The 18,492-nt window shown below is 36.2% G+C and overlaps 2 protein-coding genes across 2 annotated transcripts; one reads left to right on the top strand and one right to left on the bottom strand.

Moving 5' to 3' along the window:
* LOC140616763 (olfactory receptor 9K2) lies at window positions 1–1,331 on the top strand. Its single transcript, XM_072797523.1, has one exon. The coding sequence runs from the start codon at window positions 19–21 to the stop codon at window positions 958–960; it is 942 nt and encodes a 313-aa protein (XP_072653624.1). The 5' UTR covers window positions 1–18; the 3' UTR covers window positions 961–1,331.
* An 11,524-nt stretch (window positions 1,332–12,855) lies between these two features.
* LOC140616926 (olfactory receptor 9K2-like) lies at window positions 12,856–13,833 on the bottom strand. Its single transcript, XM_072797583.1, has one exon. It carries the CDS (start codon window positions 13,816–13,818, stop codon window positions 12,856–12,858), a length of 963 nt encoding a protein of 320 aa, XP_072653684.1. The 5' UTR covers window positions 13,819–13,833.
* Between the last annotated feature and the right edge of the window lie 4,659 nt (window positions 13,834–18,492).

Below are 18,492 nucleotides of genomic sequence, written 5' to 3'. Positions count from 1 at the left end.
ATCTCGCAGGTTTTTGCCATGGGTGACAGGGGAACAAGCAATGGCTCAGAAGTGACTGACTTCATTCTTGTAGGCTTCAGGGTCCGCCCCGAGCTCTACATTCTCCTCTTCCTGCTCTTCCTGCTTGTGTATGCCATGATCCTGCTGGGGAATGTTGGAATGGTGGCCGTTATCCTGACTGATCCCAGGCTGAACACACCGATGTATTTCTTCCTGGGCAACCTCTCCTTCATTGACCTCTTCTACTCCTCTGTAATTGCCCCCAAGGCTATGATCAACTTCTGGTCTGAGAGCAAGTCCATCTCCTTTGCAGGCTGTGTGACCCAGCTCTTTCTCTTTGCCCTCTTCATTGTGGCTGAGGGGTTTCTCCTGGCTGCCATGGCTTATGACCGCTTCATTGCCATCTGCAACCCACTCCTCTACTCCGTCCAGATGTCAACACGCCTCTGCATCCAGTTGGTGGCTGGTTCCTATTTTTGTGGCTGCATCAGCTCGGTTCTTCAGACAAGCTTGACATTTACTTTGTCTTTTTGTGCTTCCCGGGCCATTGACCACTTTTACTGTGACACTCGTCCACTTCAGAGGATATCTTGTTCTGATCTGTTCATCAACAGGATAATTTCTTTCTCCTTATCTGCCATCATTATTTTGCCTACTATCATAGTTATTCTTATTTCTTACTTGTATATTGTGTCCACAGTTCTAAAGATAAGATCCACTGAGGGACGTAAGAAAGCCTTCTCCACTTGCAGCTCTCACCTAGGAGTCGTGAGTGTCCTGTATGGTGCTGTCTTTTTTATGTATCTCACTCCTGACAGATTTCCTGAGCTGAGTAAAGTGGCTTCTTTATGTTATACGTTAGTCACTCCCATGTTGAATCCTTTGATTTACTCCCTGAGAAACAAAGATGTTAAAGAAGCTCTAAAAAAACTTCTTGAGAAGAAAAATACAATTGTTTGATTTTTCTTTCCCACTGTTGATTTTATGTCTATTTACTGTCATACTTCTTGTGGCTGTTTTTGAAAGTTATTCTCCTGAATATCATAGCAATGTTATCAGAACTTTTTCCAGGTGAGGTACCTAGAATATTGTTTATTCTAGTCATCCTGGATATTGGAGATGTCCAGGATATTAGAGAATCATTTTTCAATATGAACTTACACTGTATCAAATATGATTTTGTTTCACCATTGTTAATTCTGAATGTCCTGGATATTGGAGATATCCTGGATATTTGGGAAACATTTTTGAAGTTGAATCTTCACACTATCTCACATATAATTTTGTTTCACAGAATTGATTTCTATTTATTTTCATGGCTTACTGCTGAACCTGACTTTTATATGTTATTATGCTGCATAAACAATATTTTGTGTTGTATTTGTCTTAGAATCACTCTTGGCACTATACACAATCACTAATAATTGAAAATCATGCCCCATTTCTTTTTTTTTTTCTTCTTTTTATTTGAGGGGGAGAGAAAGAGAAAAAGTGAGAGTATGTTGGGTGGGAGGAGGGAGAAAATTTCGATCAGACTCCTCGCTGAGCACAGTGTGACATGTGGTCGGTCACATGATGCATAATTCATGAGATCATGACCTGATCCAAATCCAAGCATGATATGTTTAACTGACTGAGCCACTCAGAGGACCCAATGCCCAACTTATTTTTTTTAAACAGTGTTTTCCAATTTGCTAAGTTTTCAGCATGTTGAATTGAATTTTCATTTTGTTTTTTTTAATAATAAATTTATTTTTTTTGGTGTTCAATTTGCCAACATACAGATTAACACCCAGTGCTCATCCCGTCAAGTGCCCCCCTCAGTGCCCATCACCCATTCACCCCCACCCCCCACCATCCTCCCCTTCTACCACCCCTAGTTCGTTTCCCAGGAGTCTTCATGTTCTGTCTCCCTTTCTGATATTTCCTACCTATTTCTTCTCCCTTCCCTTCTATTCCTTTTCACTATTATTTATATTCCCTACAAGTAGGATTTATTCCCAGGACACAAGGCTGGTTCAACACTCGTAAAACAATCAATGTGATTCATCATATCAGCAAGAGAAAAACCAGGAACCATATGATCCTCTCATTAGATGCAGAGAAAGCATTTGACATAATACAGCATCCATTCCTGATCAAAACGCTCCAGAGTGTAGGGATAGAGGGAACATTCCTCAGCATCTTCAAAGCCATCTACAAAAAGCCCACAGCAAATATAATTCTCAATGGGGAAGCACTGGGAGCCTTTCCCCTAAGACCAGGAACAAGACAGGGATGTCCACTCTCACCACTGCTATTCAACATAGTACTAGAAGTCCTAACCTCAGCAATCAGACATCAAAAAGACATTAAAGGCATTCAAATTGGCAAAGAAGAAGTCAAACTCTCCCTCTTCGCCGATGACATGATACTGTACATAGAAAACCCAAAAGCCTCCACCCCAAGAGTGCTAGAACTCATACAGCAATTTGGTAGCATTGCAGGATACAAAATCAATGCCCAGAAGTCAGGGGCATTTCTACACACTGACAATGAGACTGAAGAAAGAGAAATTAAGGAGTCAATCCCATTGACAATTGCACCCAAAAGCATAAGATACCTAGGAATAAACCTAACCAAAGAGGTAAAGGATCTATACCCTAAAAACTATAGAACACTTCTGAAAGAAATTGAGGAAGACACAAAGAGATGGAAAAATATTCCATGCTCATGGATTGGCAGAATTAATATTGTGAAAATGTCAACGTTACCCAGGGCAATTTACATGTTTAATGTAATCCTTATCAAAACACCATGGACTTTCTTCAGAGAGTTAGAACAAATTATTTTAAGGTTTGTGTGGAATCAGAAAAGACCCTGAATAGCCAGGGGAATTTTAAAAAAGAAAACGATAGCTGGGGGGCATCACAATGCCAGATTTCAGGTTGTACTACAAAGCTGTGGTCATCAAGACAATGTGGTACTGGCACAAAAACAGATACATAGGTCAATGGAACAGAATAGAGAATCCAGAAGTGGACCCTCAACTTTATGGCCAACTAATATTCGATAGAGGAGGAAAGACTATCCACTGGAAGAAAGACAGTCTCTTCAATCAATGGTGCTGGGAAAATTGGACATCCACCTGCAAAAGAATGAAACTAGACCACTCTCTTACACCATACACAAAGATAAACTCAAAATGGATGAAAGATCTAAATGTGAGACAAGATTCCATCAAAATCCTAGAGCAGAACACAGGCAACACCCTTTTTGAACTCGGCCACAGTAACTTCTTGAATTTTCGTTTTGAATCAAAAATGTTATGTGTGTTTTATTGAGAGGAAGTAATAATAAAAAGAAACAAACAATTTTATAGCAAATATATAAGGCGTTGTAGATTGCTTTGAGACATTGCTAGTTGCTAAATCCTAATATAAAAAACCAAAGTGGTGTATAGAGACCTGAAAACATTTTTGGGCAATCATTCCCTCAACTGGATTTTCATGCACTTTTTTCCTGTGCTAATTACTGTGAAAAACATTGAATAAAGTATAGAAGAAGTTAATCTTTAAAATAATGTGAGGTCCAAAATTTTCTCATCTATGCTTCTGAATATTCATTTTTTGATAAATTTTATTGACTGTGTAGTATGTTTTGTGGTAGGTTCAGGTATAAATAAACTTATTCCTTTGGGAACTTCCATTAAGTGTGAGAATTAAATCCTTACACAGATAACTCAAATCCACAGATATTTATACCGAAGAGAAACACACAGATTTCAATGTGTGGTGCTTGAAAGCAGGTACTGGTGATCAGGGAAAGTCTTTAGGCTAAATGGAAGATGTATTGGGCACTGAGGGGGACACTTGGCGGGATGAGCACTGGGTGTTATTCTGTATGTTGGTAAATTGAACACCAATAAAAAATTAATTTATTAAAAAAAAAGACTGGAGTCAGTATACTGCTCCATCAGTTCAAGTTATTGATATAACTTGAAGCATACCAATGTAACTGAACAAAAAAGGTTGATTTGTAGGTTAGATACACAGAACTGATTAGCTGATTTGTTTGAGGGGAGTACACCAAGTCTCACCATTTTTGAGCCTGTATCACATTTCTGTGATGGTACCCACACATTAAAAGGAAAGGAACTCTTAGCAAAGCAGGAATAGAGGGGAATTTCCTCAACTTGAAAAAGAATATCATTAAAACCCTACAGCTAAGATTATGTTTAACGGTGATGAAATAGAAGTTTTCTTGCTAAGATAAGAATCAGGCAGTGGGTGTGCCCCCTCTCCACAGCTCTTCAGCATTTGTTTGGAAGTCCTAGATGATGCAATAGGCAAAAAAGGAAAGAAAGGTATTATGAGCTGAATTTTATCTCCTTAAACTCATATGTTGAGGCCCTAACCCCCAGTATCTCAATGTGTGACTATATGTGGAGATAGAGCCTTCAAAATAAGGCAGATACAGTGGGTTTTTAAACAGTCTGGGTGGTACCTTTATAAGAAGAGATTAGGGCACACAGAGAGACATTGGATGTGCATGTGCACTGTGGGATGACCAAGTGAAGAGGAAAGAAGAAGGCAGACATCTGCAAGCCAGAGAGAAAATCCTCAGAATATTTATTTATGGCACATTGATTATGGTTTTCAAGTCTCCAGAACTGGAGGGAAAAAAAGGTGGTTAAGGCACCAGTCTGTGGTATTTTGTTGTGTCAGCTGTAGCCAATTACTATAAAAAATGTGCAGAATGAAAGGAAGAATAACTCTATCTTTGTTCACAGGTGACATGGTTGTCTATGTAGAAAATCTGGAAGAATTGACAAAAACACCTTCCTGGAACTAATAGGAGATATAGGGGTGTTGCAGGATACATGGTTAATATGCAAAAGTTAGTTGGTTTCCATATACCAGCAATGAGCAAGTAGAATTTAAATTAAAAAACACAATATGTGATGTGATGAGCTCTGGATGTTATATGCAACTGATGAATTATTGAACACTGCATCTGAAACTAATGATATACTATTTTTTTGACTAATTGAACTTAAATAAAAAACAAAAACAAAAAACACCATACAATTTATATTATCACTTCTCCCAATAAAACACTTAGAAATGAATTTCACAAATGAAATCTCTGTATGTATGAGATCTCTGGGAGGAAAGGTATAATATTCTAATGGAAGAAGTCAAAGAATACCTAAATAAATCAGGAACTATTGAATGCTCATAGAGAGGAAGACTAATACTGTCAAGATGTGATTTCTTCCCAACTTGAGATATTCGTTCAATGAAATCTCAATGAAAACTCCAGCAAGTTATTATTTTTTTTGACAAACTTCAGACATGAAAGTGAAGTTTTTATGAAAAGGCAAAAGACTGGAAAAGCCAGCAGTATATTGAAGGAGAAGAACAAAATCAGAGGATAGACGCTACACAATTTCAACTTTCCACAACTATACAGCTAAGATAATCAATATGATTGGTGAAAGAATAAATTAATAGAATAATGGGACAGAATTTAGAAGGTGAAAATAGAGCCACATGAATAGAGTCAACTGATCTTTGACAAAGAAGCAAAGATAATACAATGGAGAAAAGGTAGGCTGTTCAATAAAGAGTACTGGGATAACTGGACATCCACATGCAAAAATGAGAATATAGACAAAAACTCTACAGCATTTACAAAAATTAACTCAAGTGGTAAAGCACAAAATTGTAAAATTTCTAGGAGATTATATAGGAGCAATCCAGATGCCTTTGGGTTTGCTGATGTAACACCAGGACATGATCCCTGAAAACTACAATTGATAAGTTGAACTTCACTAAAATTAAGAATTTCTGCTCTGTGAAAGATATTGTCAGTGATTGAGAAGGAAAGACATAGGCTAGAGGGAAATATTTAGAAAATATATGTGATAAAGGATATCCAAAGTGTGCAAAGAATACTTAATACTCAACAATAAGAAAAACAACCCTATTAAAAAATGGACCAAAGAGTCTAATAGATACCTCACTAAAGTTGAGGGATCCCTGGGTGGTTTGGCGCCTGCCTTGGGCCCAGGGCGCGATCCTGGAGACCCGGGATCAAATCCCACGTCGGGCTCCCGGTGCATGGAGCCTGCTTCTCTCTCTGCCTCTCTCTCTCTCTCTCTCTCTCTCTCTCTGTGACTATCATAAATAAATAAAAATTTATTTAAAAAAAAGTTGATATACAGATGGCAAATAAACACATGAATAGGTGTTCCACATCATACATAATCAGGGAATATAATACAAAACAATGATGGGGTACCACTATGCACCTGTCAGAATCACCTAAATGCAGAGTACTGACAACATCGAATAATTACATGTGGAGCAACAGGAGCTCTTACACATTCCTAGTGGGTTTCACAAAATCGTACAGCTACCTGGGAAGGCAATTGGGCAGCTTCTTAGAAAACTAAACACACTCTTACTGATCTATGATCTAGGAATTATGCTGCTTGGTATTTACCCAAAAAAGCTAAAACTGATGTTCACACTAAAACTGGCACATGAATATTTATGGAAGGTTTATTTATAATTGCCCAAATTTGGAAGTAACCAAGATTTCCTTCAGTAAGTGAGTGGATAAATAAAACCATGGTATATGCAGGGAATAAAATGCTATTTAGTGCTAAAAATGAAGCATCTAGCTGTGAAAAGACAAGGATGGATCTTAATTACATACTGCAGAGTCAAAGAAGCCCATCTGAACAGAGTACCTATTATGTGATTACCAGCATATGACATTCTGTAAAAGGCAAAAGTATAGAGGAAAAAGATGGGTGGTTGATAGGGGTTGTGGATAGGAAGAGATGAGCAGGAAAAAGGAAAAGGTTTTTAGGATGGTGAGGACACTTTTTTATGATGCCATCATTATGGATACCTGTATTTGTCCAAATCATATAATACACAATAGCGAGGGTGAGCTCTTAAGTGACCTGTGGATCTTGGATGATGATAGATATAACTGTAGGCTCATTAATTGTGATAGACATACCAATCTGGTGGAGGATGTTGGCAATGGACAAAGATATGTGTGTAGGCGGAGGGGGAAAAAGCATATGATAAATCTCTGTACCTTAAACTCTTCTAAAAATTAACGTCTTAATTTAAAAAGAATAAAAAAAATGTTATACTACTACACTCTTATTGGGATAGCCAAAATCCAGATCACTGACTGTACTAAGTGTTGTCAAGGATGTGGAGGGACAGCAATCCTCACTCATTGCTATTGTGAATGCAAAGTGGCACAGCCATTTGGGAAGATAGCTTGTTGGTTTCATACAAATCTACACATACTCTTACTGTGTAATCCACCAATTGTGCTCCTTGATATTTATCCAAACAAGTTGAAAACTCACGTCCACACAAGAACCTGCACGTAAACGGTGAATGAATAATGAACTGTTGTATATCCAGACAATGGAATAAGATTCAGCACTAAAAAGAAATGAGCTGAATCTTTCAAACAGTGAAAGGATATTAGGGGATTGTAAATGCACATTATTGAGTGAAAGAAGCTAATCTGAAAAGAGTATGTACTGTATGATTCGTATTATATAATATTTTTCAAGTTATTATATCTTCAGAATGTTTTTTAAATAATTTCTATATTTGTTTTTTTCCTTGTTTTTTTTTTTTTTTGACTATATTATTGAAAGTTTGTTCTGAGAAGCACTTTATGTTACCTCAGAGGCACAGCTTTAGGCTTCTGCATACTCTTGAATGTCACTGGTTTTATTGGGCTGGCTTTGGCTGTGTCCTCCCCTGATCGTTCTGTTGAGTGATTGCATCTATAGGTTTTCCACTCAGCAAAGAGACTCCACTGATTCTTCTTGTTCCATTGTTTTGAAACACTGTGGGACGTGTGTTTCTCACTGTCAGATCCAATTGTTTTGTTTCTGTCTGCAAGGAGAGTCCTTAAGTCTGGTCTTTGAGATTTGCTCCAACACTCAGAGGGCCTTCTTCACTGTCTCCTTCCCTGGTTCTCTCTGGCAAACTTCTAGTTGGTCTACAGTCAGCTTTTTGCTCTCATTGAGCTTCCAAATTCTCTTAACTGCTTATCACCAAATGTGTTATGTTTGAGAGTCCCTTATACTTATACTTGAACTTCCCACACTTCATTCCAAATGAAGTCAGTTCACTCGAGGAGAGCTTTGGAGCCCTCTATTATTATGGCCTGCCTTTCACTCTATGTAAAACCTGTGTTCAACTGTTCTGGAACTGGAATAGGAGCAGTGGCCCAGTTCTCTCAGAGTGACACCCTGGCTTTATGATATGGTTTCTGGGTGAGGTCAGTAGCTTATGGTCTTCTAAGCTTACCTCTCTTGGCAAAAAAAACTTTATCCTTTGAACGGCAGCAACAGCAAGGGAATTAGAGCCCTATAGTTCTTCACCTATCATGCCTGGGGTAGAGCTTCTACTCTATGCATGGGCCCTAAGTAGAGGAAGAGATTTCTAGATATTTTAGCCACTCTTTTTTTTATTTTTTTATTTATTTTTATTTACTTATGATAGGCACACAGTGAGAGAGAGAGGCAGAGACACAGGCAGAGGGAGAAGCAGGCTCCATGCACCGGGAGCCCGACGTGGGACTCGATCCCGGGTCTCCAGGATCGTGCCCTGGGCCAAAGGCAGGCGCCAAACCGCTGCGCCACCCAGGGATCCCTATTTTAGCCACTCTTGACTTAAATGGAGTTTCTGCAACATGGAGCTGGAAGAAATAAATGTTTTTAGCCTGTGACTCTCCAGGTGATATGGTAGCCATGACCGAGACCTAGGGTAAGAGGAGACTCTATGTTCTTATGTACACTTGCCTGTGTACTTTCTATCACACTAGGTTGAAAGGGGGAGGGAGGCAGCGGTAGATGTCTACAATGGGAAATGAAATGCTACTGAGTAATAAAAAGAATGAATTACTTACACACAGGACAAATTTGTGAACAAATTACAAATTCATTTTATTCAGTTAAAGAAGCCTGCCAGAAAAGACTGCATATCATATGCAGATTTAATAGATAGGTAGATAGATGATAGATGATAGACAGAATATGCAAAAAAAAAAAAAAGATCACTGATTATCTGGGAATGGGGTTGGAAGGAGGCATAATCTAAATAAGGGCATGATAAGTCTTTTGGAGGTGATGGAAAAGTACTTTATCTTGGGGTGCCTGGATGCCTCAGTCAGAAGAGTGGGTGACCCTTGATTTTGAGATTGTGAATTCAAGCACCATGTTGGGTGTAGGGATTACTTAAATGAATATATATATATATATATATATATATATATATATATATATATAAATCTTAACAAAAAAAGTTCTGTATCTAATTGTGGTGAGAGTTTCATTGATGTACAAAACTGCCAAAACTCAGAATTGTATCCCCTGAATGAATATAGTTTATTTTTTCATCAATTATTTCTCGATACACTGGTTGAAAAAAGAATTGGATAGATCTTCTTTTTTAGATTAATTTAAAAGCAATGATTCAGAAATGTCTTTTTTTTATTCAAGATTTAATTTTGGCCTAAAAACAGGAAACTATTGAAGACATAGAAGATATTTATCATATAAAAAAGCTCAATCATAAAAGTAGGCTATAGCTTTTAATATAGTTATTAGTGTAGCAGTAGTTGAGTGAGGATTCACCACCACTATCATTTATTTTTTGTTTTTAAAATACTTTCATTTAAGTTAAGAAAACTTTACTAGTTGTTGACACAAAAATTGGCGATAATTATAAAGTCAATGGAAAGTCATTAGATGAGTTTGAAGAAGTTCCTGATGGGCAAGGGTAGTATTAAAATCATGTAATTGCAAAATCAAAATGCTATCTATATATTATTAAAATAACTTTGTACATGACCTTACTACAACTTTGATTCACTTATAAGCAGTCCTATAATGCATTTATATAAATTCAGAGAATTATATGTACATGTGTATGTATTTATGCATTTCTGTATTGATTAATTTATATTAACATTTTTATTTATTTTATTTTTATATATTAACATTTTTATATGTTATTACTCCTCTTCAATATATCCCTGTTTCCAGAACTTACACTGTAAAGGTCATGCATCCACCTTGAATCAAAGGAAAATGAGAGAAGTGATTTCCAAACAGGAGTGAGAACAGAGTATACCTGAATGCAATTCCTGTAATAATATAGAAATTTCTTGATGCTGCGGAAAAAAAGAAAAAAACTCAGCATTGAGAAATTACGGTACACATCTTCTAATGGTGAGGTCTATATATGAGGCCTGTTAGCTTCTACTTCAGCCTGAGGATTCTCTTCTGTGTTAACTGGATGACACTGGACATATATTGTTCTAGGGAACGAGATATCCAGTGATGTTTCTTGGTGTTCCTCTCAAAGATATCCTGGTGTGTGTGTGTCTGTGTGCACACGCGTGTCGGGAGTGAAAGCAAGAAAGAGAACATGCTAATGTTTGCTTTTATGCGTGTGTGTATGTCTGGTGATGGTTGTGGGGGATGCAGCACACGGTGCATGTAGAAGAGCACTGTTCTCCCTTGCAGTCAACAGTATTGTTACAGTCGTTTTTCTCAGTTTGATGAAGAATTACTCATATCCAATAGACAAAATTTAAAGTTAGGAACCATTTCGTACTTATTCCATTATAAGCCTCAGGGTGTTGCCTGAGGGTATCTGCATTTTATTTCCAAGGGAGGATTAGTAAACTATGCCCCTTTCAACCTGACAGGTTTCTGCTTCATCTCAGGAGACAGACAGGCACAACCTTAGCACAGTGAGCAGGTATTTGAAAATCTTCAGGAAGTTTTTCCATTTAGTGAGTCCCCTATTTCTCCCAGAAATCTGTATTTATAAAAGGTTAATTAAAGAGATGGCATTTGTTAAAGTATAAGAGAGGGTTCTTAAGAGAAAGACATAAGTAGAGAGATGAATAAGTATCACATTTGATGATAAGATACTATTTTGCATTTAATTGGAGGTTCTGTTGCCTTTTTTGGTCATTTTACAATCTTTTCCATTAGTTCTCAGCAGAGAGAAAGGTAAAATTGAAATGACAGCGTAGTAGGCAGTTTCTCAAACTCTGCCTATGGAAATGAAAACGGATATGCTAGGAGACTTTGGGGATACTTCATGGCAGATAGTGAAGGGAAAAGGGCAGAGAAAGTTATAGTTTTCCTCTCTCAGACTTAACATCAATAGTGTTGAAAGCAGGAGGAAAGGGCAAATCTGGCAATTGTTAAATGTGGATTTAACAAATTTATAAGAAATTTATGTAATTTAATCATTCCAGTAACTCTGAGATGTAGATACCCTATTTTACATGAGGAAATAACAATGTGGAGATAGTATGTAACTTGCCTAAATTTACATTGGCAAAAACAGAATTTGAATGCTCAGTCTGACACCTGAGCTTATTTTCTTAACTCTTAAGTTAACCATAAACTGTTATTACCCTTATACTTTCTTCGTCATTTATGAGGAAGCATTGAGTCAGAGATGCTCAGAGAGGTCATTATTTTTCTACCTCATTCTCATTTTATCAACCATTGGTCAATATTCAGCAGACTTTAGCTACCGTTCTAAAGATAGTCTCTTCTTGACTAATAAGACTGCCTTTGGTAAAGCCATCATAACCTATTACTTGGACGACCAAACATTTCCTGGGATTACAATCTTCTCCTTGTGAACATTTATCTTCCACAAAGCTACCAGTATGATTTTTGTAAAATGCCAATTTGAACACAGTACTATCTTCCTTAAAATCTCCAATGCCTATAGCCTGTCTACAGAATAAAAGTCAGCTTTCTTGGCTTGACTTACAGGTCTCCATGATTTTCATAAGTTTCCTTTTAAGGCTCATTCCTCACCCTTTGTCTCGTGCATTACAAATCACTTATAAACTTCATGAAGTTCACCATATGGTTTTCTCCCTTTGCTCAAAAACCTAACTATTTCATGTTGCTTAAAGCTATTTATTTTTAAAATGTGCTTACGAAGTGTTCCTTGACCATTAGGGCCACTTAAGAGGTTGCACTTTTTTGTGCTTTTATAAATGTCTTTTTCACTGGGTTTCCATATAGCATTTTAGTTCTCTAGTACCTGATTTCATGGTGAGCTAAGTACTGAAATTATTTATATGTAGGGAAAGTCATAGGGCAAAGGGTGCATCAAAATTCAATAATTATCAGTATGATGAATTAATTATCACTAAGTCATACATAATAAAAGAAAGAATTATCATTATTTTTGGTTCATTTTCATTACAATTTTCTTATGAAAAGGGAGGATTTACAAGAATAATTGATCTAAGTCAGAGAAACCATTAAATAAGTTTGTCAATCATTCAACTTCTGGATCATTGAGTGGCTCACATGTCACCTTTAGGACTCTGTAAGCTCTAGAGTATCCATTTCTCTCATCCAGTACTCAAAAAGATTTCTTCAGTAAATCTGATATTTGTTCTGTCTTATTATATCAGATTTTGTTACAGCTACCAGATATAGACACTATATAATATTTGTTACTGACTCAAAATAAACACTACATCCCAACATCACCCTTAGATTGCCAGCAAAACTTGGAATATATTTTCCCTGAAATCAAATTACATGGCAATCATAATCCTTACCCAAATGACGATGAAGTATGGAGAAAGCCGTTCCACTACAAAATCTATAGGCAGGCAAAATATAGACCAAATGTATTCTTCAGATGTAAGGCTATGGGATTCAATAAATAAACTTTTTGAGATTAAATATTTCAAAATCATCGAGTACATTCTTTGCATTGTCATAATATAAATTTTGCAAATTGTCATAATATCCAGATCTTTCAGTTATATCACTGTTAAGATGGAATTAAATAAAAATATCTTTTTCCCCAGGATCTTTCTCAGAGCCTCTTTGACATCTTTGTTTCTCAGGGAGTAAATCAAAGGATTCAACATGGGAGTGACTAACGTATAACATAAAGAAGCCACTTTACTCAGCTCAGGGAATCTGTCAGGGATGAAATACATAAAAATGATGGCACCGTACAGGACGCTCACGACTCCTAGGTGAGAGCTGCAAGTGGAGAAGGCTTTCTTACGTCCCTCAGTGGATCTTATCTTTAGAACTGTGGACACAATATACATATAGGACACGAGAATGACAATGATGGTGGGCAAAATAATAATGCTGCATAAGAAAAAAGAAACTATCTTATGAAAGTAGAGATCAGAGCAAGAAATCCTTTGAAGTGGACGGTAATCACAGTAAAAGTGGTCGATGGCTCGGGAAGCACAAAAGGACAAAGTAAATGTCACACTGGTCAAAAGAATAGAACTGAAGCAGCCACAAAAATAGGAACCAGCCACCAACTGGATGCAGAGGCGTGTTGACATCTGGACGGAGTAGAGGAGTGGGTTGCAGATGGCAATGAAGCGGTCATAAGCCATGGCAGCCAGGAGAAACCCCTCAGCCACAATGAAGAGGGCAAAGAGAAAGAGCTGGGTCACACAGCCTGCAAAGGAGATGGACTTGCTCTCAGACCAGAAGTTGATCATAGCCTTGGGGGCAATTACGGAGGAGTAGAAGAGGTCAATGAAGGAGAGGTTGCCCAGGAAGAAATACATCGGTGTGTTCAGCCTGGGATCAGTCAGGATAACGGCCACCATCCCAACATTCCCCAGCAGGATCATGGCATACACAAGGAGGAAGAGCAGGAAGAGGAGAATGTAGAGCTCGGGGCGGACCCTGAAACCTACAAGAATGAAGTCAGTCACTTCTGAGCGATTGCTGGTTCCCCTGTCACCCATGGCAGAAACCTGCGAGAGGCACAGGGATCAATAAACCAATGACCTCTAGACTTTGTTTCCAGTGACTTAAATACTCTCTTAAATGTAGAATAAATAATTTACATGTTAATTAAATATTGCTTATAAAACTATGTCAATGTCAGGAATAATCAGGAACTTAGATTAGATAATACTAGATCCATGAGACTGTTACTCAATGAAGTGATGAAGGAAACTAATGCGTTATTGTATTTAAATAATTTTACTGAGTATTTACCAAGAAAGTAATTAATATATTGTCTAATTTTAGTCACATTTTGAATTTCTATTCCGAATACATTTATAGTTAAATAATCATCTTTATCCAAAATAAGAGTGTTACATATAACCTAAAATATGAGGAGTACATATAATCTATATGATAATAATAATAATGCTATAGCCATTATGATTGTCTTCAGTATTTGAATCATTAAATGACAGTTAGAAATATATTTAGAAATACTTTTACCTTTTACCTCCATCTATTTGCTTTCCATTATTACAACGCCATCTTTGAAAATAGAATAAAAAATGAGGTTATTATTATATTAAAATGAATAACATCCAAACAGTCACTAAGCCTAGATAATATTTTCTAAAGCTCTTTCCTCATTTCCTAATTTTCTAAAGCTCATTTCGTAAATGCTCATTATCTCAGGTCAAGGCTATTCCCCCCAAATAAATGCATTTTTATCTTCTCATTATCATTATATATATATATATATATATATATATATATATATATATATTCCTTAAGTGTACTTCCCTTCTAAAAAATGCAAGCTCTCAAACTGATGCAGTATTGATAAAAAGTCATTCATTGTCATGTAAGGATTGAAATGTTCATCAGCTTCTTTCTCTGTTTCAAAGAAAAGGTTTAACCAAATATGGAATATATTAAGGAATATATTAATATAATATATTATGGAATATATAAAGAAATATATTCCTTTCATGTATTCTATTATGCCTTATACATCTTAAATTAACGATAATGGAATAACCATGGATATTTAAGAACCGTAACAATCTTGGGTCTCCAGGTCGTTATCAGCAATAATTGTGATGGTCTTACTCATTTTACTTCTGAGAACTTTCTTCAGGATTTTTCAACATTGAGGTTTTGCTCACCATCTGTTATGAATTCCTCTGGGAGAGGAGTAATGATAAAGTCAATTATGGAGATAGAAGTGCAGGCTCAAGGGCGGTTGTCCATGAAGACCGCAGAAACCTCAGAAATAAGCAAATAATCTAGTAGTCCCAATACAAGGAACTTTCCTTCTCTGGTTGTGTGTATCCTTTGGGAAATTTCTCTGGACTTTATTTTCTTCACCGATAAAGAAAAACTTTCTGGTAATTATCATAGCACACATATTGGTGGGCATAAGGAAACAGCTTTAAACATTTGTGCTATGTGAGATAAGCTTTAGATGAATAAATATATTAGATCATGTAATAAATTACATTTGCTATGCTTTAAGAAAAAGGATAGAAATTAACTCCAAGTTATGAGTTACTTGTATTTCCTGATGTAGATGTATTTCATGATAGGACAAATGCCCTCTAAATCACAAAGTCAGATAAAGTTTTGCTACTTCTATGATTTCTTATGTTTAAATACTAAATAGAAAATATAATGGAAGAAATGGTAATATTCAAAAAATCATTTTAAAAATTTTTAGTAAGTATATAAAAGATAATGATTTGTATTTAAAAATCCTCAATAGCTATGTGTGCCTAAAAGTCTAGAGTAAAACCAGAGACATATTACTCTATTTAATGAAAATAATATTATAAGGATACCATTTTCCCCTAAATATTTCCATAATTTAACTGTAATTATATTTCTAAAAAATCTCCTTTTTAACTAAAAATTATTTCTAGAATATATCTGGATTCTTTTTTTTAGTGAGTAAATGGCAAAATATATGGAGTCAGAGCTTTTCCTTATTATAATGCAATATTAGTAAAAGTTTGGTAGGTGTAGGAAGAGTAAACAGGCCTGTCAAATTTAGAAAAGCTGAAGGAAGTTCTGGGTGATACTCATAATGACCCTTCGAGCAATATAGTAAATTCACAAAGAGGCTACTATACTTTTAAAAATACTGCACCTTAACTGTGGTCCAGGGGTCAGATACATGGAAGCAAAAAGATGTCACTCCTTCCTCATCCATCAAAATAGTTTCTCTAGGAGGTTGGGAAATCAATGATGCTGCAGAAAATAACACACACACAAACTTTTTGGTTTTTTTTTTTTTTTAAGATTTTATTTACTTATTCATGAGAGACACACACAGAGAGAGGCAGAGACAGAGGCAGAGGGAGAAGCAGGCTCCATGCAGGGAGCCCGACGTGGGACTCGATCCCAGGACCCCAGGGTCATGCCCTGAGCTGAAGGCAGACACTCAACCACTGAGCCACCCAGGCTTCCCTACACAACCTTCTTAAGATGACATTTCCTTGGTAGAAAATGTTGAAAGGAACAGGAAAATGATCCCCAACTCACTGTAGCCTTTCAAATTCTGAATTTGTGTGGATCTCATTGATAGAGCAAAATCTGTGCCAAGAACCCTAGTAGCAGGAGACGTTTGAACTTTCCAACAACTCCAATTAGAAAGCACATGGGGAGAAAAGGAGTGGGAAAAATCAGAGAGAGAGACAGAACATGAGAGACTCCTAACTTGGGAAATGAACAAAGGGTAGTGGAAGAGGAGGTGAGCGGGGTGATGGGGTGACTGGGTGTCGGGCAGGGCACTGAGGGGGGCACTTGATGGGATGAGCACTTGATGGGGCTGTTATACTATATATTGGCAAATCGAACTCCAATAAAAAAAAGTACAAAAAAAAAAGTACATGGAGTAAAGCTTGGCTATCCAATCTGTAATTGGCTATCCAACATGTAAAAATACATGTACTAGAATCCAATGTATTTTTTCTTATAATTACACTTTCCAGAATGGTGTTAGCAATAAAAATATACTAGTGCTTAAAATACAGAAGAACACTTACTCCTACTCAAAATAGATGGGACATAAAGAAATCTTCAACAGAATCAGTGATTGAAATTATTCAGCACATGTTCTTTGATAATGGTCAGCTTAATATAGAAAATCAATAACAACTAGTTAATTAATTGAGAAGACTCTATGGTGTGGACATTAAAAATACTTCCTAAAACTCAAAGGATCAGAAATAAATCAAATTAAATTTTGACTTAGCTTGAACTAAATAATAAATTATATCTGAACCTCTGCAATACAGAAAAATAAGTACTAAAAGGGATATATATATATACAAAGCATTGTAGATAAATATTATAAACAAGTAAAACAGGGACATCTACACTATTCTTCTATTTTAATATAGTGACAGAGAAAACAGCAAGTTAAAACAAAAAATAAAAGACAGTAATTAATATATATAAAAATTCATGAAATAGAAAAATATGGACTGCATAGGATATTTAAATGGCTTAACATTTTTTTCTAGTAGGCTTTCTAGTATTTTTATGAAGTCTTAAATTTTAATTCCAGTATAGTTCACTTACAGGGTTATATTCGTTTCAGATTAGTACCTATTTTAGTACAATATAGTGATTCCTCAATTGTATACCTTACTCAAAGCTTATCATGGATAACTGCATTCTTTAATCCCTATCCTTTATCTCTCCCATCCCCCCAGCCACCTCCCCTCAGTAAACATCAGTTTGTTCTCCATAGTAAGAGACAGTTTCTTAGTTTCTCTCTTCTCTCTCTCTTTTCCTTTGCCCCTTAGTTTTGTTTCTTAAATTTTATATATGAGTGAAATCATAGGGTATTTGTCTTTCTCTGACTGACTTGCTTCACTTAGCATTATACTCTAGCTTTATCCACATCATTGCAAATGACAAGTTTTCATTCTTTTTAAAATGACTGAGTAATATCCCATTGTATATATAGACCGTATCTTCTTTATCCATTCATCTATGATGGACACGCGGGCTGCTTCCATAATTTGGCTATTATAAATAATGCTGCAATAAACATAGGGGTGAGTGTATCCCTTTGAATTAGTGTTTTTGTATTTTTGGGGTAAATACCCAGTACTGCAATTACTGGATCATAAGGTAGTTCTATTTTTGACTTTTTGAGGAACCTCCATACCATTTTCCACAGTGGTCGCACCAGTTTGCATTCCCCCAACAGTGCAAGGGCATTCCTTTTTCCCCACATTCTCATCAATACTTGTTGTTACTAACTTTTTATTTCATTCATTCTGACAGGTGTGAGGTGATCACATAGCTTAACATTGATTCTTGGAAAGACTAGTAAGATGTATAAAACCCTAGCCGATAATGACAGTGGAAGAACAGCAAAATTAAATAACAAGTATCAGGAATGTAAAGGGGATAGATACTCCTGATATTTAAAGATATATATGCAGTTGACCCTTGAACAACACAGTTTTGACCTGCATGAGTCCACTTCAATGCAGATCCTTTTCAATAAATGTGGTATAGTGCTATAACTGTACTTCCTTCTCCGTATGATTTTCTTAATAATGTTTTCTTTTCTCTAGCTAATTTTAGTAAGATAACAGTATATAACACAAAAATATATGTTAATAAAATGTTTGTATTATCAGTAAGGCTTATAGTCGACAGGAAGCTATTAG

The sequence above is a fragment of the Canis lupus genome, chromosome 25 (assembly GCF_048164855.1).
Source record: "Canis lupus baileyi chromosome 25, mCanLup2.hap1, whole genome shotgun sequence".
In the NCBI taxonomy this organism is placed as follows: domain Eukaryota; kingdom Metazoa; phylum Chordata; class Mammalia; order Carnivora; family Canidae; genus Canis; species Canis lupus.
The sequence above is the reverse complement of the archived record's forward strand: the minus strand, read 5'-3'. Positions and strand labels throughout refer to the sequence as shown.